At 45.0% G+C, this 22144-nt stretch overlaps 1 protein-coding gene across 3 annotated transcripts in view; it reads left to right on the forward strand.

Moving 5' to 3' along the window:
- The window catches only part of MAPKAP1 (MAPK associated protein 1), an 80323-nt gene extending 59697 nt beyond the window's left edge, over window positions 1–20626 (forward strand). For all 3 annotated transcript variants that reach the window (XM_083875618.1, XM_083875620.1, XM_083875619.1), the window contains 4 exons: window positions 4338–4478; window positions 8977–9114; window positions 18239–18336; window positions 20037–20626. In XM_083875618.1, coding sequence (XP_083731744.1) covers window positions 4338–4478; window positions 8977–9114; window positions 18239–18336; window positions 20037–20162 — 503 coding nt within the window. In that variant the 3' untranslated portion in view covers window positions 20163–20626. The remainder of the gene's footprint in view (window positions 1–4337; window positions 4479–8976; window positions 9115–18238; window positions 18337–20036) is intronic.
- The last annotated feature ends 1518 nt before the right edge of the window (window positions 20627–22144 follow it).

Genomic DNA, 22144 nt, shown 5'->3' on the forward strand with positions numbered 1-22144 from the left:
TTGCAGACATTGCTCGGTGAGTTGAGGGGTTGGTCTGCAGGGTGTTGTGCCGTGTCACTGTGGCTGTCAGAGGCACTGGGGGTTCTAATACAACTTAAAGAAATTAGCTATGCAGAAATAACTAGAGCAGTTTGATGATTTTTGAAGTGTCAAACAAATAATCTTCTCTCTAGCTCTGCTCAAATATTTTTGTTCTATTACTGTTTTAATGATCCTAATATTTATTTCCTGGTTTATTTCTTTACATGAAATTATATGAAACTTTAAAAAAAAGCATTTAACATTGATTTGTGTTTGTTCCCCATGGCATTTTGGTTCATTCTTTACAACAGCCACGCTCTCAGTTTTGATGTTCTTTCCTTCCATTTTGTGTAAAAATGTTGATTGTACTAATGAGTAAAACCAGTCACAGTCCTGCCCTTGGCCAAGAACGGTGCACACAGCCAGAGTAAGAGTCTGCTTCAAGTAGTGGAAGAGTTTTCTCTTTCTGTGCAAAGGTTAAATCTTTCAATTGATGCTTTTTTTGGCCACAGCCACTGTATCTTAGCCCAGAATGGCAGCAGAGCATCCCCAGAGCAGCCCTGGTTGCAGCAGGGAGCAGCAGAAGTGAGACACAGCAGCACGAGCTCTCAGTGCTGCTGGGACTGGGATTAACACTCGTAGCTTTGGCTGCTGCTCTCCCATAATATTCCTGGTGCTCCTGGTTCATTTCTTCATAAAATGGTTCTGAGAAATTATAGGAGAGACCTTGGCAAGAGGGAGCAGGGGGACTGTGCTGAGGAAATGGAGCAATTCTGACCTCACTAATCGAGTTGTGCTCTTCCACAAGCCAGAATTCCCCGACGTCTGCATCCCACCTATTATTTTTGTATCGATTTTTAATCTATAAAATGATGCACACTAGTCATACTTCCATGGGTTTTGCTTGTGATTTAAAATAACATTTTTTTTAAACACAGGCTCTGTAATTAAAAGAATACTGTAGATACTGCCTTTTTAATGTATTTTCATCATCTGGGGAGGAATCCAGGCTGTGGCCTGTAGCTGTATCTCCTGCAGGTCTTTGCTTTTGTGAGTGACTGGGTTCAGGTTGCTCCGTTACTTAAAATCTGTTGAAAGTTTGTAAGTGGTGTAGCAGGAGGCAGTCAGTCTGCTCTGCTCCAGGAGAGCCTCAGGAGCCTTGGCTCAAAATAAATGTTAGTCAGAGTGTTGAGGGGACTCAGTTCCCTTGTCCTGAAGTCCCTGTGCTGCACTGCTTCCCTTCCCTCCCAGGCCAGAGGACACCAAAATGAGCCCTGCTCCTCCACAGAGCCCAGGAGAGGTGTGGGATGGATCTCTGAGGCTGAGGGTCCAAATTCCCTAAACTGGAGAGCGTTCCTGCCCTCATTTAGCAGCCAGTGTTGCCCATCCAAGAGCATGACCTGGACCCCTGCTAGGATGGGCATTCCCATTCCCAGCTGACCCTGCCTTGTCCCTGCTTGGGGCTGAGTGTTGGCCCTGCACGGAGGGGCTCAAGGACAGTGAGGCTTGTGAGGTCAGTCCCAATCCCTGCCTTGTGCAGAGCCTGACTCCCCTCTGCCAGTCAAAAAATGGATTTTGAGGTGCTTGGGAGCTGTCTTTTGGCTTGGCATTAGAATAGAAATATTGACAGTTTTGCACTGTTAATAAAATAATGGCTTGACAATCCTATCAGCAAACTGAAATATTCACTTTGTGCATTCTGTCTTGATTTGAGATACTTTTAGCTTTGATATGCCAGTCAGAAAAAACTCTGTTGTAACAGCTATTACTTGTAAATGTGGTCTTTGTAGTCTCATAGTCATTTATAAATATATGTATGGATGATGCCAAGCATCTGCTGGGAGAAGAGCAGCCACATTCCTTTGGGCAAAGAGAAAGTTTATATTTCAGGGTATTAAATGAAACAAAAACTTTCCATTATTAAGAAATATGTATGGAGAAATCCCCTTTCCATCCAGCATTTACTAATAGCATTCAAGCTAATAAACTGCTTTCAGTGTGCAGAACTTTTAACTTGCACGAAGATTTATCTTTAAACTGAAAGCTGCACTTTGTAATGTGAAATGCCTTTATGTGTGCTAGGAAGCCGTTCATGGCTAATTTAGTTTTATTCTTGCCATCTTACTTCTGGAAAGTTCCTCTTTCTCATTTTATCATTAGATAGTAATTAGTATTCAAGGGAAATTGGTCTTAATATATTAAAATTGGTTTAGTGCCTTTAGACCTATAGCAAAGCCAATGTCTTATTGGAAAATGTAATTGGGGACTCTGTGTATGTAATTAATTGTATTGCAATTAAGAACTTTCATTAAGCAATATTCTAGTACATTAAAGTAATAAGGGACATTTTTGCAGTGCAGTTAACTTTGTGTTTTGTTGTTTTATCGAGGAGATACAGGTTCACTTGCTCTTGAATAGGCTGGATATGATATTTCAGTATTATGGCATTCCTGATGTGTCATTTTTGTCTGTGCCCTGGTGCTGGTAGGGATCCTGTCAGAGATCCTGGTTTAGCTGAGTCCCCAGGAGGAGGTTTCTGCTTTAGCTTCTGCCTTGCTTCCAGCTCATGGATCTGCTGCTGTTGTTCCTTTGCTGTTGGTCTCATTTGGAAATCAGGATGTTCAATGAGGAGATTGGCCCAGGTGACTGATCTCACTCTATTCCACAGAGACTCAGGTCTGTCCTGGGGGCTGTGTGGGCAGCCCAGGGTCACTTCTGCCATGCCCCAGCTCCTGTCCCAGCCCAGGGTGCCATTGTGACCACACAATGTGGGGACACATCTCCGGTTTCCAGCCTGGAGGAGGGTCCTGGCTGGCCCTGAGCAGCAGGGCAGCAGTGCCTTTGCCCTTCTCCTGCTTCCCTGCCAGGCACTGGCACACCACAGCCTCTCAAGATGCTTTTAAGTGCACCAAAAAGTTTGACATATCTCAGTGTATCTTTGGAGGAGTGCAGCATGAGGATTTGACATGATACATTATGATAATCCATAGTATAGAGACATTAACACAGGGGTCTGTGACAAAATGCATTGTAATGTCTCGGAAGGAGCCATTACAATTTATCTTGTCATTCTGGAGCATGGAGTGGTTGCAGTGTTAAGATGGCTCTGCATAAATTCGCATGGAGACTGTTTAATTTGATTTTTGGAATCCTTTCAAGTCGAATGGCACAACTCAATTTGTAGCTTAACCCTTCATTGTCTCCCTTCCCCAAAGGCGGGTCTGTGGGATGTGAGGAGGGCAGCACTGGGAAAGCTGTGGTGGAAGTCTGGGACCTGGGAATCTCCTGCTTTATGCTCTCCATGTGATTTTGGACTCATTTAACAGCAGATGCTCACAGTGGTGTAGCGTTGAGGCCACTCCAACAGTACAAGTCTCAGGCAAAATTAATACTGAAAAATCTGATAAGTTGGTACCTGCTTTGCTGGGGCTTTAAGATCTGTACTAAAACTCCATCATCTCATCTTCCCATTATTAAAATTTCAGCAAAATATAAAGTTTTCATTAATCTCCTGCAGCAAATTTAGTTCTCTGAACTGGCAGTTGGTTCAGCTTTTAGGACTACATTAGCCAGGATATTAAACAAAACGTGTCATTCCTCAGGATCTCCTGTAAGAAGCTAAATCAGTTTTCAAACATATTTATGCCACTTTATCTACCAGCATCTGAATTATCATTTTGAGCTGAGGTGCTTTATTAGCAGCTGGCATCGAAATTACTCTGTGCAATTATATATCACATTATAGTAATGTTGAAATTGGTGTTAATCCAACGTCATAAAATGTAAAAAATCTTCAAAGTGTGTTATATTTTTTCAGTAATTGGCATTTTGGCTTAATGAGTTGTTGCCTTTTATAAAGGCAGTACCTGCAGTGGTAATGAGAATACTAATCAGTAAATAAAGTCAGCTTCACATCAGCGTGCCCAAGGTGCTGCCGGTACACGGGAGATCTGGGCTACTGCTGCATCAAGGGTGGCACCTCTGGGGACAGACACCTCTGGGTGACTTCTGGGCACCTCTGTTCCCGTCCCTGGGCTCCTGGCTGGGTGGCAGGCGGTGGGTGGCCAGCAGGGTTCCCCTGCTCATCCCCTGGGATACCTGCGATGCAGGGCTGCCTGTGCTGCCAGGGAACTGGCCACTGGCGTGGTGTGCTGCTCTTCATGCAGCCACGTGTCTGTCATCATGGCCTTGGTCACTGGCCTGGGGTGGAGGATGGCATTTCTCGCTCCCAGGGACGGGGACCTGAGCGTTCTGTGCTCCCCATGGCAGCACCACATGCCAAACCTCCCCTTCAGGGCTGTGCCCTTGTCTTGCAGGTTCCAGAGGAGAAGAGGTCTCGGAGGAGGATCCCCAGATCGATATTGCCACAGTCCAGGACATGCTCAGCAGCCACCACTACAAGTCCTTCAAAGTCAGCATGATCCACCGGCTGCGGTTCACCACGGACGTGCAGTTAGGTAAATCACCCCGTGCCAGTCACAGCCCTGAGCCTTGGCTGTCTCTGACAGCTGTCTGCCCATCCCAGCCCACTCTGCAGCAATCATTATCACCTTGGTCCATTTTCTCATGGCATGTTTGAAAGTGTTGCTGGCATTTCAGCAGTTAAAAATATTGCTTTCAGTCGAAAATACTTCAGTATTTTTATTATCCCCAATCAGTTGCACATGTTGCCTCTGAAGGAAGGCCATTATTTAATGACCTCGTCTCTTTTTTTCAGTCTAGGCTTCCTAATGGAAAGCTTCTTGCCAACTGTTTTGTTATTTTTAAATGAGGCTTTGCAAAATTGGGAATTACTGGGTTTTTTCCTTTTCTGAGACTGAAAGATTTTTAATGACCTAGTGGAAATTTGAGGTGGAACAAAATAAACGAGCGTTCTCTAAAGGTTTTATATTGTCCTTATTGGCTCGCTGAATGCTTTTGAAAACCTGAAGGCCAAGGGCTGACAGAATTCTGAATTATAAAAGCCCCATTACTGTTTTAAAATGATTGAATGGCTTTTTATCTTTGTGTTTAAATTGTGAAAATTTGATTAATGATGCATTGGTAGGTGACCTGTGACATTCCTGCAAATACTTCCATAAAGAAATGATTCAGTAGTAAGATATTAAGTGCCATGTTTACAAAATTAATTTATTCTGTAGAATTCAGAATTGTTAATTCATAACAGCTCCTGTATAATCATCCCTACAGTCTCTTCATTCTTCCATCCTGAAGCACATGTAAGAGTACATGACTGTAAAATTCTCACAGAAGTGGCTTTTTTGGTTTATTTTGAGCTGTCTAGTTAAGGCAGGATTTATCTGCTGGTGCTGGAGCAGGGCAATGCTGGGCATGTTCTCTGCGTCTGAGCAAACTCTTGGGGTGTGATAGTTTGCTTCCAGTGAAGTTTGACTCACTGTATCTGGGAAGTGTCAGAAATGAGAGCTTGAAAAGGTCATGACAGATCACTAAAGATAAATGGTTAAGGGAGAAGAGCTGTTAAATGAAACAAATGGCTTAACTTGTGCAGCAGTGGAGGAGCTGACCCTGCCCAGTGCTGTAAGGACCATAAAATTTCCCTTTTATAACAATCTGTGAACTTGCGTGATTTTGATGGCAGTGCACTGACAATGAGGTTTTGTAATCTAATTATTTTTTAAAAAATCAAAGAAAACCCTAGCACGGTGTTCAAACCTTGGGCAAATGTAGAAAATCAAAATCTTTTGATAAAGTCTGAGTAAGCTGCTGGAGTTTCTCCTGGGGTTTTTAAAGATATTAAAAGAGCAAGATGGGTAAAACAAGGACTGAGGGGCTGTTTGGGTTTGGGCTGATGAGTGTTGCGTGTTACCTGTGAGACTGCTGTTTCCTCCCTGAAATGGAAAAATCAGGGGCCGATTTTTTGTCTTCAGTCATAGTGACTAGCCTGGGAGCTGTTCTCCAGCAGTTTGATGATGGCCAGTTGCAAAGGCCATCTTTGCAAAATTCACAAAATTCTTTGCAGCATTTTTGTGCCATCAGTTCTGTGTAGCAGCTGTAGCAGAGCAAGTGTTTCTCAAGGACCCCAAGAATCCTCTGTCATTCTTTTGGTCCTTGCTGGCAGATCGATGGTGTCAGTGGCTGTGCAGGAGTGGATTGCACTTTTTGAAATGTTTAAGCTGTTTTGAGGCCTGATCATTGAATTTGAGACAAGGTTTATGAAAAACATGGGAGTAAATGTGATTTTCTGTACATTGTGCATAGCTCCGTAGTAAAAGGTGATATGTGGATGGCCATGGGAGGAGTGCCCAGCCCTCTGAGTGATGGGGTTATTGCATTTAAGGTTGCAGTTTAAGGTCTGGGGTTTGTTGTTTCAGCCCATATCACAGGGTAATGCACACACAGCAGCACTCTCAGCAGTTTTACAAAGGCTCTATCATGTTGTGGAGGAATAAGACACATTTACTTGTGTATTACATTAGCAGAACTAACAGGAGTGTATTGTCTGGGAAAACGGCTGCTGGCAAGTATTTCAGAAAGGGGAGGGGGAGTTGCAGACCCCAACAAAGGGAGCAAGGACAGAACACTGTTACTGGACCCATACATTGATGGCATTCCTTTTGACAAAATGAATGAATTTAGAAAATAGTAGAAGGAGCATTTTTACTTGGGTTTTGAGTATGAGTGATTGGTGCTGCAAGACAGAGACTGCAGAAGCCACAGACACAATACTGTTTTGATTTTAGGTTTCAACAGATCCAGATTGTGAGAACAATAACACAAAAAAAGACAACATTCTTTGTCAATGTGCTCTCTGGATGTGGGTGAGCTTGAGCCAGCGATGTTGAGATACAGAAATAATGGATGAAGTATACAGCAACAATTTGCAGATAAAAATAATAGAAGTTAAAGTGTATTTTACATGATAAAAAAAAGATGAAAGAGGAGGAAGTCTGTTCCATCTGAGATGGTTACAAAATAGTGAAGTAGCCTCTGCTGAGAAGATTGATGCAATGGGGAGTGACCTTGGCTTGGAGCAGGAGCTGGTGATGTATGTATGAGCATCTCGCTGCTAAATGGACCCAGATTTGTAGCACTAATATACATGGAAGCCCAGAACCAAACTCAGGATGGCAATAAATCAACAGCCACTTTGGGTGTCATTTCTGGTTTATATTCCACTATTGTTCTATCACTTTAATTCATGTCACTATCATCTGTTCATCTGGAACAGTTTTATATAATTTTCCAGTGGAGTTACCTGACAAATCCTATCAAATTAACAAGGTGCATTAACAGTATTGACTGACTGTGAATTCTGAAGCTGCAGGACCAAACAGTGAAATTTTTTGAGGATATTTATAGGGGTGATGCTCTTAGAGGAAGGAATGGGGAACGGCCCTCACACTTGAAGAATTTGCACTTTTATTTTTAGAAGTTCCCCTGACTTTTTTTTAAGTGAGAAAATGGGACTTTGTATCATCAACTTCCATATTTTCCTTAAACTACAGCAAATACCATTTGGAATAATGAACTATTACAGTAAAATACCAACACCGATTTTACATAATCTGTCCAAAATGAAATCACAAACCAAAATGGGCTCCAGATACAGCCTCAGCCTACTCAAATTAGTGAGTTCCAGAAGCCTGGGTGTTAATTGGACTCTTGATACAATGCTTAATTGGAATGGGATCTCTCTGATGTGAGGTGTGTTTAATGCCAGAGTACACTGTTGGGTTAGTGGGGTGTTCCCATAACCCACAGGGTGGGTGAGGCTGGCCTGGGCTTGGGGCAAGGGCTGCAGCCAAATCCCTCCCCAGGTTTCTGCCTCATCAGAACCCTCAGGAGGGAGAAAGTTTTCTGCTTTTTTTTCCAGAGATGCAAGAGTTAAATGATATTTAAATACTTTTTTCCTATATTGCTTCCTTTTGTCGACGTCTCATGAGCTTTACTCTGTAACTCATGACTGAAGACAGATCACTGTTTTTAAGGCTCTGCACACCTAGATGTGAAAAGCTGCTTGGGAAGTTTGTTCAGCTGTGTTCAGTTCCTGAACTGGTTCCAGCAGGATCCCCCTCGCCCTCTGCATTGCTGTGGCCTCACCTTGAGTACTGGGCAATTTTGGGCACCACAATGTAAAAAAGACATTAGGCCATTAGGGAGCATCCAAAGGAGGCCACAAGGATGGGGAAGGGTCTGGAGAGGAAGTGTCATAAGGAACACATTGTTTGGAGAAGAGGAGAATGAGGTCTGACCTCGTTGTGGGCTTTAGCATCCCCTCAAGGGAAGCAGAGGGGCAGGTATCAATCTCTCTGCTCCCGTGACCAGTGACAGGACTCAAGGAAGCGGCTCAAGCTGAGCCAGGGGACATTTAGGTTGGATATCGGGAAGAGAATTTTCACCCAGAGCAGAGTTGAGCTCTGGATCAGGCTTCCCTGGAAAGTGATCACAGCATCAACCCTGCCTGGGTTCAAGAGGTGTTTGGACAGTGCTTCCACGCACAGGGTGGGATTGTTGGGGTGTCCTGTGCAGGGCCAGGAGTTGGATTCAGTGATCATCATGGGTCCTTTCCAACTCAGCATATTCTGAACCTCTGGTTCTATTATTCTGTGATTCCCTGTGTGCTGTACAGCAGACGGAGTGGGGTGGGTGGTGACAGTGCCTGTAACACAGAGCAATGGTGACTGCAAAACCAGCACTATCTCCGATAAATCTCGTGTAGCTGCTCCTTCCAGAAGGGCTCTGTATGCATTCAGAAGAATTTTTTAATTTTTTCTGTGGTATTTCTTTCTTTTGGTATGCAGGAGAATAAAATGCAGATTATCAATGCAGTTTGATAACCATTTGCTTCTGGTTTCAAAAGCTCCTGAGCTCTCAGAGAGCCCAGAAGGGCAATATACCTTCAGCCCATTTAAGATTTATAAAGTGTGTCAAACGGCTGATATGAAATCGGTTAAACAGATCACTGTTGTGGCTCTCTATTCTTTCTCATCTCAGGTATTTCTGGAGACAAGGTAGAGATAGACCCTGTTACTAATCAGAAGGCCAGCACTAAGTTTTGGATTAAGCAGAAACCCATTTCAATCGATTCTGAACTCCTCTGTGCCTGTGACCTTGCAGAAGAAAAAAGCCCAAGTGAGTAGTCCTTTTTATTTATGTTCTCTCTCCTCTGCCTCCCTGGATGTGCTCGATGTCCAAAGAATTATTGCTACCATGTCCTTTTCTTTCTATAGGTGTATTTTATTCATTACAGGATGTTTTTAATCTGACTCAATTCTGTTATAGAGAACACAGCATAAACAGACACACATTTTACAAGTGTCCTTTGATGCTGCTCTCAGCTAATGGCATCACTCAGTGTTTCTTGCCCACTGTCACACCAAGGGAACACTGGCTCTGCCCAGCTGTCTCCAGCTCAGCAGCACAGCCAGCTGATCAATGTTTCAAAATAATTGCAGTTTTTTGGCACTTTTTAACTTCCAGGCTGGTTTTAAATGTCTTTGGTGCAACTGAAGATCTTGGGGACACAGTGTCAGCTCAGTCTGAATTTGCCCCAGCCATGGCTGCAGGGTCACTGGGATTGGAGGTGCCACTCTGGGGAGTCTGTTCTGTAGTGGTGACCAGGCCAGGACAGTGGTGACAGCCAGGTCTGGGGACAGGCTGGACATCCCAGCTCAGATCTGACCCAGAGGTCAGAGCTGGCTCTGTAGAGTGCAACTTCAAAAGCAAGGGTTTCTGCTTGTTGTGTCAGTAGAGTAATGAGAGTCTCTATCTGGAAAATTTGTTTTAAAAAGCACAGGATGGGCCCTAGGAGAATTGGACAATGGCTCCCAGTGGGGCCAAAATGGAACTGACTACTATCAAAAAGTGACTGCAGTTCAAAAGCTCAGATGGATTTTATTGCACTTGTGCCTCTGCAGGGTAGTGAGATGCTGGTATTAAGTACTTATCTGCAAGGTGACAGAGAGAGAGAATTATGTGATACATATTTACAGAGGTAATGATCTGTTGAATTCTCTTGGAAGAGTAAATTTATGGCTGCCACAGATTTTATCAGCAATTATTGAACTATATCTTTCTCCCCTTCATTACCTCTTCCTACTCCATGTTCTTGGTTTAGTCATTGTCTTCCTTTTCCGTCTCTCCATCAAGATTTCATGGTCCTTGGGTAGGCACAATCCCAAGGAGAAGCTTCCCCAATGACCTAGTAGTCTGAAACATGAGGATTTTGTGTACAGTGCAAGGGGCAGTTTGTGCTGGTAAATCCTGTCACGCCTCTGCTTTGTATCCACATTTCACTACAAACGCAAATGTTTGAGCCCACAAAACAAAAACAAGGCTGCATTTGAAGAGTGGAATTGAAAGCTGAGGTTTCTACTGCAGGCCACAATCCCTGGACACCTCGGGCCCTATCCTGCCAGGATGGGGCTCTCCAGCCCTAGAGGCAGCACCTGCTGCAGTGGGGGATTATTTTTGTACCCAAATCCTGCCAACCCAGGAATTTCAGCACCCAAATAGAGTCCAGGTGCAGGAGGGCAGTACCTGCACATGGGGACCATTGAATGAAGAATCACAGTGGCTTTGGAGAAGACACTGACAGGTTGCAACCAAGGCAACTATTACAGTACTGAGAGGCTTATTTGCTCATTTTTTGTGTGAACATCTTAAACTTCTCCTACTAAATAATGGTTCAGCACAGTTTCAAAAGGAGAAAATACTTCCTCCTGAAACTGCTGACCTTTTCCCAACTCACTAAAGATGTTTCAAAAGTCATTATTTTAGGCCAGCAGAAAAGACTTTTAGTGTGACATCTCAGAATGATGCATTTTGGGGAACCGAACAGCAGATCAGTATCTCTTGAATTTTAAATGGAAAAAAGTTATTTTAGTAGCATAAAGGAATGAAACTCACTGTATTTCACAAGTTTTGTCTGTGATTTTTATCAGCACTGTGATGTATGTTTGTAGCAGAGTTTACATCAAAAATTATTCCTGGATCTTTCTTGAATGAATTATTGCAAAGAGAGGCTGGGTACAGATAAGGTCTTTGAGTTCTGCAATATATTTTGTTTTCATGCTTTTATCTCTTGTAACACAAACATGCTCCATCTCCTCTCTCAGAAGTGCTCATGCTTGTCCCATTGCACTGAGCTCTGGGTTTGGGGCTGCCTTTCCCTCCCCAGGCACCTCAGTGGGGTCAGAACCCAGCTGAGCTCTGCTCTGCTGGCCTGGGCTCTTGTGAAGGGTTTGGGCCAGGCTCCAAATGGGACCCTACTTTTCAGTAAGTAATGGAGGGAATGGAGGCTGAGTGCTGGGACCAGCACAAGGGAGCAGTGGAGAGCCTCATGCACATGTTCTTTACCTCTCTCTGGGCTGGGTCATGCAGAGAAGCTTTAGTGGCACCAGTGTGTGTGTGGAAGGGCTCAGCAACTCAAGAGCTGACGTTGTGGGAATATTGATGGACAGCTCGGAGCTGTTCTGGACAGGCAGAGTTTTCCTGTGCTGCAAGTTCACAGAACTCAGAGCTGCCTTCAGTGAAGACAGAAAATGGAAACAGAAAGCTCTGGCATCTCATTTGCCATTAGTGGGGGGACTGTAGGCAGGAACAGCTGATGATTTTTGTTTGCCCTTGTAGTAGCCCTGGGTCAGAATTGGAAGTTTTATTTGTACATTAAATCAGACTCCCTGGATTTAGACTGAGGGGAGAGTTAATGGCCCTGCTGGCTTGCTCCAATGCCATTAGAACCTGACAACGCTGGGCACAAACATCTTCTTTAAATCAGGTTCAGCCTGATTATCACAAGAGATTCTGAATGTTTTCAGTCTTGAAAGGAAGCATCCTATCATGGAGAAATAAGATTTAAGCCTTAATAAAGTAGTTGTCATTTTTATAGCTGAAAAGAGCTTTGTATCTCAATTAAGTGTACATAATATAAAGTCTTAAGGAAGCAACATAATACATTTAATACAATTATATCCCTTTGCAATAGTGTAATTTAAAGGAAATCTGATTCTGGTAATGTCTCTTACATTACTTGGACAGGGGAGTAACTTCAGTGTCACTGCCCACAGTGCTCTGTGGTCCGAGTGGCCGTGATGGATGCCCAGGGCTGCTGGGCACTGCCTGAGCAGGGGAGGGAGCAAAGCCTGGGGCAGCCCCACTGTGCCACCACACCTGATCAGCCAGGCACCTGCCCAGGGCTCTCCCAGGCATCTGTGCTTTACACAAGCTGCGGAAATCGGATTTATGTGATCGTTTATTTGAAACACTGAAGCAACATTCTCCATGATCCTTTATCTGCCTTTTTTTGTTGTTGTTTTCATAAAGCAGAGACATCTCAGTTGCTTTGTCAAAATACCCCCAGTATGAAGGTAAGTGTAAACAAAGGTGTTCCGTAGGTCATGGAGTACATGGGTAACTTCAGTTTGTAATTTAATTGCCCGCTTTGCACCCTGAAGCTGAAGATTTCCTTTAAATTCTGATTCCATTGTTGCACTGGGGCTTAACAGAGTGTTAACCTGGTAATAGGCACAGGGCCTCCCCATTATATGTCTCGCTATCGAGCGGTTCTGCATGACTAGTTAAAAAAGATGGCAAGAAGATTAATGAAAGCTGCGAGTCCAGAAGGGGGGCAGGTACCTCGGTAAGACTTCCAGCGAGGAGATATTAGAGCTGAACCAGAGCTTGGCTTTTTCTTTATCCTGTGACCTTTGAACCTGCCTTACTGTCAAGAGCTGCCAGCCGAGCCGACGGTTTGATTGATGTTGCTACACGAGTCAGTCTTTCCCATTGAATTCCACATCTGCACGAAAATAGCTTTTCCAGCAGTATTCACCCTGGCTGCAAGTGATAGCCAGAGCGATGCCTGAACCCCCTTTATGTAGTTTTCATTTAAAGCTAAAGGTATTTGATGTTTTAATTCAGTGTCCAATTCCTCCCGATTATGCACGTTGGGTAATACTAATGTAGTGGATTGGTAGTTGGGGTGTGGAAGGGCTGAAAATACCCAGGAAGTGTTGGGAAGGTGTTGGGTTCCTGCTGCTCTGGGAGCTCAAACAGAGCTGCTGCAGTAGGGCCAGAGCAGAAGCAGTGTGTGCTCTGCAAACGGTACATAAAATATCACCTGCTGGTTCCTGATATCCCTGCTCCCAGCAGAGCAAGAAGTAACACAGTAAAATTCCTGCTCAATAGGAGACTATTCACAGGTTCTGACCAAAAGGTAAAAAAACAGGTTCAGCAGAGAAAATGCTCCCAAACTTCAGGCTCGGAGTGAAAGGAACATCCAAGTGTGGAACAGAAGGGAAGAGCTCAGGCTGTGCAGGCAGGGGTGCCTGGGGGACAGCAGTGGGTACAGATGGCTCTGGGTGCCTGGTGGCTGTGCCAGGCTGGGGCTGGGCAGCTCTCAGCAGGATGTGTCCCACCAGAGAAGGGCCTGGCAGCGAGGAGGCCCTGCCAGGGACAGGAGCAGGTCGAGGATGTGTGGCTGGTGCTCTCCTGCAGTGCTGGGCCGTGCTGATTAACCAGCCCCCTCCAGCAGCCTCCCCATAAAAGTTCTCCTGAGCGCAATCAGCACCGCGCATTGCCTCATCCTTTTAACAAATCTGTTTTGTAGCCCTATTAAAAGGGGTCTTCATCTATCCTGTCAAAGCTATTCTGCTGGGGTTTTTTAGTTTAATTACACTATCCAATTAAAAGTCTTCGCTGCATTTTGATTCGCCTCTCCTCGGGCCTGAGTGGATGTGACATTTACAAGGCTCGCCTCTCCGGCAGACAATGCGTGATTGATGAGGTGCAGATGCAGTGGAGGAGCCCATTGCCATGTGGAAACACTGCCTTTTGATTTATTTATCTTTTTTTCCCCAAACAAGGTTGCTGGTAAAGAGGTTTTTGGGCAACCCCGAGTTGCACCTCAATTTTCAGCATTTTTGCAAAAATCTTCATTAGTATTTTGCCTCTGATAATAATTTAAAGAAGAAATAAAAGGCTTTGGGGAAAAAGAATCCAGATGTGTGAATAGTTATCACAATTTGACACAAAAGTGGGTGTGTGCTGCACTTTAATTGTAGCTCTGTTTTCAGGACATCTGGACACATGGCACCCTCTAATAGCAATGCTGAGTAAGAAGCCTACAGTGGAACATAAAGGGTAGGAGGAAAAGAGACCATGGAATATGCTGCTGCCTGAGAGAATGGGGCAAGCCAGCTGGACCACAGCTGTTATTTTTTTCCTTAACAGTCTTATCATTTGTTCCCACTTAAGCACTGCCCTGGTTTGAGAAGATCCACCCCGAGTTCGTGGTGGGCAGCCCAAACCCATCAGTGACTCCTCTGGTATCAGTGGGGTGAGGATTTCATCTCTGCTGACTGCCCTGACTGCCTCTAAATTATGTACCTATGGGATAAATATCCCTTGCATAAAATGGGATTAACCCTCCCTGTACATGCAGGTCCACATCCTCGTTCTGTCTGTCCCTAGAGCTCAATGCCACGTCTGGACAGTCCAACTGCAGCCATGCTGCAACTTATGATGTCCTCTGTGTAGTTTTTTTTGTTACCAGAGGGTGTCAGGAAGCGTGCTGGCTGGTTTTGGTGGTAACACAACTCTTAAAGCTTTGTAGGCCTTTCTCCAGGGTCAGGGCATCATTTCTGAGGTATCACACGTGGATTTCAGAGAGCTGAGCCCCTCCCCAGGGCTTTGGGTGAAATACAGCAGTGGTTGCAGAGCAGAGGCTCCCCCAGCTCGTGCAGGATTTGAAGGAAATGCGTCTTTGTTCAAAAGTATTGCTGATGCACATTTTATTATCCTCATTCCTCGCCTTTTACTGGTGTATTTCTAATCCTTTTGCATGCTTTCTGGGCCCACGAGATTTCAGGGTCTGAGCCTGTTGAGGTCACAGTTTCTGAAGCAGTGAGAATCAGTGATGTCAAACGATGTCCATAAGTGCTTTGTTCTTCAGAGAGTCCTTCTCCAGCTATTTATTCCACTAATAACTCTTAATTGTTGACTTCTGCCTTATGGCCCTATAATGACAAAGCAATCATCAAGGTATATTGAAAAATTAACATAAATTTGCATTTCCAGTGTTCGTTTGTTTTCTGCTTTGTCCAATTCATGAATATTCTTTTCATCTCCCATCTAATTAGTGATTTAATTCAGTGCATTCTGTTGGCAAAGAGAAGGTTTGGGTAAGGGCTGAATTGTGGGGTGCAAGGGAAAGAAGAAAAACTTTCTACTCTTGGAAGATTCAGTAAAAAAAATGTATTTTCTTGTGCAAATTCATATCCTTGTTTTCCAGGCAAAAAAATGTAATTTTTAGACTTTGATAAAAAGAGTTTATTACTTAGATTAGAGTGATGATTTTTTTACCTGTGTCAGGTGCAGTGTGGGGCCCACCAAAGGTTTGGATGTTTTCCCAAGGTTGCAGAAATAAGCACCAGATTTACTGTTGCCTGTCCAAGCACACTATGGTCAGTAATTCTGGAGCTGTAACTCCCCAGGATTTCTCAGTGCTGTGTGTGAACATGGGGCCATGGAGAGGCTGGGGCTGATGTGCAGGGTGGAGGCTGCACCAGGAGTTCCAGCAGCCTTGAGAAGGGTGAGGAGACCCAAGAGCTGCAGCGCTGCAGGGCCTCTTCCCTCGCCTCGTTGGCAGTGCAGTGGTGCTAAAAATCAGGCGATGGGGTGAGCAGCTGAGTGTGAGAGTGGTGCTGAAGGAGTAAATGAGCTCTCCTTGGTGAATTCCCAGTGAATTAGCATCCTGCCCTTCCAGCGGCGGCGGCTGTGGGCTTCTCTCCAGGAGTAACCACACAGGAACCCATTAGTGTTGGGGTTGGGGAGGGCGTTCAGAGCTGGGGCCAAAGGGCAGCAGCAGGGAGATGTTGCTCTGCTGCAGCTGTAGTGGGGCCATGGCACGGGCTGGGGCTCAGCCATGCTGGGGCTGCTGAGGGGGCACCAGGGGCACTGGCACAGACCCCTTGGCTGTGCAGAGCTCACCTGGGCTGCCCCTAACCTGTGACAAAAGCTGTTGGTAACAGCTGAGTTTATGTCATTCCGTTTGCTTTTCATAACTGTTTTAACAGACAAACATGGTCAGGAATAACGTAGATTTTCTGTTGTTGTGCAGCTGATTAATCCAGATTGCAGGGCACTGGGGTTCCCTGCAAACACCCAGCCACTGTTGGTGTGGAGTGATGATAACAGCTGCTTGTGCAGCATCGGCATTTACTTTAAATCCCCCATCACATGCAGTAGGAGCTGCTGCTATTTGTTACCAGATCCTCTCACACAGAAACATCAAACTATGGAAGCTCCTATTGATCTCAGAATTGTCAGGGGTGGTGCTCTATTGGAAAGAGGTACATCACATATTTAAGCACTCTTGGAAATGGAAATCAATCTCACAATTCATAAATTCCGTCTGACTAGAAGAGTAGCAGAGCAAAGTGCCAGTTAGAATTTCAGTACATTCATATTTCATGCTGTAAGTAGTGTGTTGTGGTCTTGGAGCCCATAAACATGATGCTGTAATGGGGCTTTCTAAGGAAAAGTCTTCTTGGCTTATTTCCACTGAATCTCCAGTCCCAGCAGGATGAGGCTGCGTGTTCTGCACGGCCGCGGGTCTGGCATCGGTGCCGTGTTCCCACAACTCCTGGGAGCCCCTGCAGGAGCTTGGCCAGTGCCCTGCCAGGCAGGAGGACCAGAGCAGCCTCTGTGCCCATGGGAGCAGGAGCACTCCCTTGGCAGTGCTGCCCTGGGCAGGTCAGTGCCCCAGGGACACGTGGCTGGGCTCCTCGGGGAGCAGGGAACATCTGCAGAGGTTTTGTCTTGATCCACAGCAAGAGTTACCCAGACACTTTCCAAGTCCCAAAACAGAGCAGCTCATTGGGATCCTCTGACCCTGTTTTGTGCCACTTCCATTTCTGATAATCAGTGTGGAATGTTCAATGTCCAAGGAAAATGATGGGAGCTGCTGGAGCTCGGTGCTGTGTCCCATCCCCAGGAGTGGTGCACTGGCACTTTTGGAATCATTAAGATGCTGTGTTCCAGGCAGAGCTGCATGCATTAACATGCTGATGAGCTCCCAGCTTGGAATTCCGCATTTTTAGTACCACTGAGGCATCATTTGTCAAATGATTTAAAGGGTTGGGGTTTTATTATTATTATTAGCCAATTTTTCAATACAGAATTTATATTCCAGATTAGTGCATCATAATGGTGTTTAATTAACATGCCACAATAAAATACTTGCATCTCAAATTTCCTGGCCACCAATCTGAGCATATATCAGTCACTTTTTGGAAATCTGGAGAATTAGATAATGTAAATAAGATTTCCAATTAGCTTTCCTGCAGGAAAGACCTGGATTTACAGTAATGTGGCTGTTACTTTATGGGTTGCTAACTTTGACTGTTGAACTGAATAAATTAGAAAACGGTTGGAAAAGTATCCTGTATAGAATACATTTAATTTTAATTTTGAGGCCTTCTGCATCCATACAAGTGAAGGATAATTTGCCTTCCTTGGTGTTCCACTCCAGACCTTTGTGTCTGTGTCGTTCCTCCTGGCACCGCGTGTAGGAGTTCAGGGCTGCTGTCCCAGGGCAGCCACGGAGCATCTGGGTCAACACTGTGTGGCCATGGGGCCACCACGTGGCACCTCCATTTGAGACAGAGGTCCAAGCACCAGGAAGGTGCCAGCAGGTCCCAGTTGGAGTTTGATTTTCCTTCCTGTGGGAAGGGAGATCCAGCCCTGAGCGTGTTCGATGGCAATGTGGCCGCATCCCTCAGTGCCATGCGGTTGGTGCAGCTCCCTGTGGCCATCAGCAGCCAGCTGGGCTCATGGGATGTTTTGGGAGGAGGGTTTGGATGGTGATCCTGGGATTAATTGCTATTTTCCTTTCAATGCAAGCCTTCCCCTGTGGGCGGTGGCCGCCCCAGGAGCGGCTCCAGGCGCGGTGGCTGAGCTGCGGCGCCGTCGTGGGCCGAGCAGAGCTAACCAGGCATTTGATGGATTTTTGCGTTTCCTGCAGTGGGGATGTGATGGGAAAAGGAACTTTATTGACTGGAGTTCAGCTGCTCCTGTAAGCCACCACTTGCCTTAAATTGAAATGACATGAGAAGCCTGTCAGCATTTCATTGCTTCCTTCTGTCGTGCTGATGGTACACTGAGATCACCATCTGTGGGTTTCTTCTGTCAGGCACACAAGCTCTGCTCAAACTTTACAGGAATATTCTAAGCAGTTTTTTTCTTATCTTTGCAGGTCATGCAATATTTAAACTTACATATCTAAGCAATCATGACTACAAACACCTTTACTTTGAATCAGATGCTGCTACTGTCAATGAAATCGTACTGAAGGTGAGTATTAAATTTTAACGTGACCCAAAATCCTGGTGTTTTACCACTTGTTAGACGTGTGAGTATTCAGGAGGCTCTGGAAACACAGGAGAGTGCAATGCCTGAGGACCACTGGGGTGTGTTTAACCTGCCAGGATGGCTGTTCCATGCCTGTTGTTTTATTCATCCTTCAAACAGCCACACAGCCACTGCCTGTCTGTGTGTAGCATTTCCTTTTGTGCTTGTTTCTAGTTAACAGAGGCAGCATTTTCTGTGGAACTTTATGGGAAACTACCAAATTTTATTGTGTCCAGGTAGTTTCCACCTCTGGACACGTGGTCAGCAGCCCCACAGTCAGGTGTCCCTGCACAGCACACAGGGGTTTTCTACCCTGGTCCTCTCTCAGGACTGTTTGCTTTCCTTGGGGCTCTGCACAGACACAAACTCCCTTGCTTTGGGAAACAAATTTTTGTTATACTCTTGAAAGATTAAATGGAATTTTCCACAAGTTCATTTTTCGTAGCGAGTCAAAATTCAAAAGCAGTTATTTTGGCAAACCATCTGTTATGTTTGCTTTTATTGGCTGTGTGGAGTTTAGAGGATTGTTAAACAACTGACATGTGATGAAATAACTTTTATTCATTACAAAAAGGTCAGCATGTTTGAGGGATTTCTGTTTTGTGAGCAGTTGGGCCAATTCTTCTGTTCCCACTTAATCTTAGATCAGCTATTGCAATCCCAAAGACTTAGAATCATGGAATTGTAGAATCATTAAGGCTGGAAAAGACCTCCAAGATTATCAAATCCAATCTTTGCCCAAATACCCCCATGCCACATCTCAGATTTGAGCACGTCCAGGGGTGGTGACTCTACACATCTGAGACTGGTCATAAACAAAGTCTAAAAAAAAAAAGGTTTGCTGTCAATAACATGAATATTCAAGAGAAAATGTTAAGCAGTATTTTTTTCCTAAGTTTCAGTTTGTTTATATAGAACATTCTCTGGTTTCATGCACAAGTCACTGGTTTGTTTTCAATTCCATCAGCATTAGGGAGCGCAGAAAAATCAGACTTTTCAAATTAGGCATTTTAGATGATCAAGTGAGAAGGACCGAAACTTTATTGACCATGAAAATTCCCTATATTTTTATGCCTTAAGCTGTAATATGCAATGAAAGTGAAACACTCTACAGTGCATAAAATTGTGCAAGTTTTAAGCCACAGCATATTAACCAGCTAATGACAGACCAAAGGGCATTTTTATCTTTTTGATTCTTGCATTAACCTTCCATTAAAATTATCTCTGAGATTATCACAAAGCATTGGAGATAATAAATTTAGGGAGTAGCAGGCTTGTTAAATATCATTTTAAAATGCTTTCATCAAGTAAAATGTGCCAAAACACAGGGAAACTCTGAGATTAGCTGAGTATGCAAACATCATAATGGAAGAATTCTTTTTACTGAGGCTGATAAGATCCTTTATTGATGCTCATTACTGGATTATCCCAACACTGGGGGGTCTGCACAGCTCTCTGCCTTCCCCTGAGGTTTGGGTGACCCAAAATGGGACGTGGGGCACAGGAGGACAGGCCAGGGCTTTCCTGGCACTCTGGGCTCTCTCTGCCTGATGGCAAATGTGACCAGTGACCCCAGAGCCCTGTTCAGGGCTAGGGGGTCCCTGCCCACCCCGCGCTGTTAAACACCACCTCGTGTCTTGCAGGTTAACTATATCCTAGAGTCGCGAGCAAGCACAGCCAGAGCAGATTATTTTGCTCAGAAACAAAGAAAACTGAGCAGGAGGACGAGCTTTAGCTTCCAGAAGGAGAAGAAGTCGGGGCAGCAGTGAGGCAGAGCCTCGAGGAGAGCCTGTGTGCGCCTTGGGAGCCGCTCCCCGCCCGGAGCCGCCGGGACTGTGGTGCTCCTGCTGCCCAGGGCAGCGGCGGCCGGGAAGGAATCTGAATTATCCCGTCTCTCACGGCTGGAAGATTATCCCTCCGTGGCCATGGGAAGTCTCCCCTGTGACAGAAATAAAGAGCCATATCAGCTGGAAAGAAGACTGTTACGCTTCAGGTTCCTTTGATTAGAAATAAGAGAATGACGTAGACTGGCATCATTTAATTACTGTATTATGTACAATCACAAGAAGAGATGTGATTACATATTATTTCACAGCCGGGTTAAAATAAATTATATACATCTGTAATCCACCCACGTACACGCAGGTATTGCTTGTGACATGATCAAATTTCTAAAAACAAAATGTAGGACAAATGTATCCATTTTTACTATTAATAAACAGATGTAATCTTTTTCAAGGTCCATATGATGCACAGTTCTTTTGGGGGGAGGCTGCAGTCCCAGATGGTTTCACTTCTGTTGCTGAAGTGCAGGAGGCATCCGTGAGCCAGGAACAGCAGCCATGGCAGGGGAGTGCTTAGTGAGGGAGCACTGAGACAGTCGAGTCTGTTGTGTTTGTTTTGTTCAAAAATATTTAACTGTGCTTTTCAGCTTTGCAAATGCTTTATTGGAAGTTCCTTGCTGAAGGCAGCACAGTGGTTGGAAATCCACATCTTGGAGGTGGAGAGGAGAATCCTCCTGCCCAGGACCCTCAGCTGCTGGCACATCCACTGGGGCACCTTGCCCCTTGGGGACTGAGAAATGCCTTCACCTTCTCTCGATATTATTCTTTAACAATAAAAATTAAGATGTACTTTGTACTGGGATTTGTAACTATCTTGGCCTTGTTCATCCTTAATACATCAGGGAACACAGGAATGGATTGCTGAGACCCAGAGCTGCATTTTTGGTTGAATTCACCAGAGGTGTCTTTCTTCCATCTCTCCAGGTCGCTGGAGCTCTGCACACACATCCTGCTATTGTAGAACTGCCCTGGTTCCCCATGGGGCTGGGGGCAGCTCCCTGGGGCACTGCCCACCCTCTGCCAGCCTCACACCTTGCTTTTGTACAGAGAAAACTTCCTGAGCCTTAACACAGCGTGCAGGAGCAGCCCCTGGGCAGGGGGAGGGTCTGGGTCTTACCTGTTGTGTTTATGTTTTGGGTTTCTGCTGCTCAGCCCTGCACCACCGAGGCCAGGCCTCCCTGTACAGTCTTCCATGTTATCTGCAAAACAAGAGAAACACTATTTTATAGTATTCTATTAATTTTTTTTAATATTTTCTATGTGCAAATGCAGCACAGATACAGTGGGAAAGTCCCTTTGATGTAAATGACTCTTTTAACTGACTCTGTGAAATATTTAACATTAAAGTTGCTCTGTGAATGTTCTTTGGCCACCCAGTTTCAATTCTTTTTAACTGAACTGAAAAATTGCCTATTTGGTACCAGAAACTGCAGCAATCTCTTGTTTCCATGGCCATAGTGCTGTTGTCACCCCCTTACGTGTATTTATTATCAGCAGGGATTCACCATGTGCAGGTTTGCTCTCAGCAGAGCCTAAAAAAACCCACTAATAGTATTTGTGCTGTCTGTGACGTTTGTGGCACAGTCTCTTGCCCAGACCAGCTGTGTTCACACCCTCTCAGTCACCTTCCTGGTCCTGCTCCGGGTGTCCCTGGGACAGAGGACAGAGGCTCCTGCTGGAGGCTGCTCCAAGGGCTGGGTGAGGAGCAGGGAGCTTTGGAGCCCACAGTGAGTTTATCTGCTCCAAAAGAGCCGCTGACAGTTAAAAAGCAAATTTTCCTCCCAAGATCCAGCATTCTAGGAGCTGAGCATCCCTCCCTTGGAACAGACATTCTGCTCCTCAGCGTTTCTGAAGGAGTTAAATCAGCACTCATGGCTGCAATGTGTGCACAGCTGAGCACAGAGCCA

Source organism: Zosterops lateralis (assembly GCF_965231275.1).
Source record: "Zosterops lateralis genome assembly, chromosome: 20".
Lineage (NCBI taxonomy): Eukaryota > Metazoa > Chordata > Aves > Passeriformes > Zosteropidae > Zosterops > Zosterops lateralis.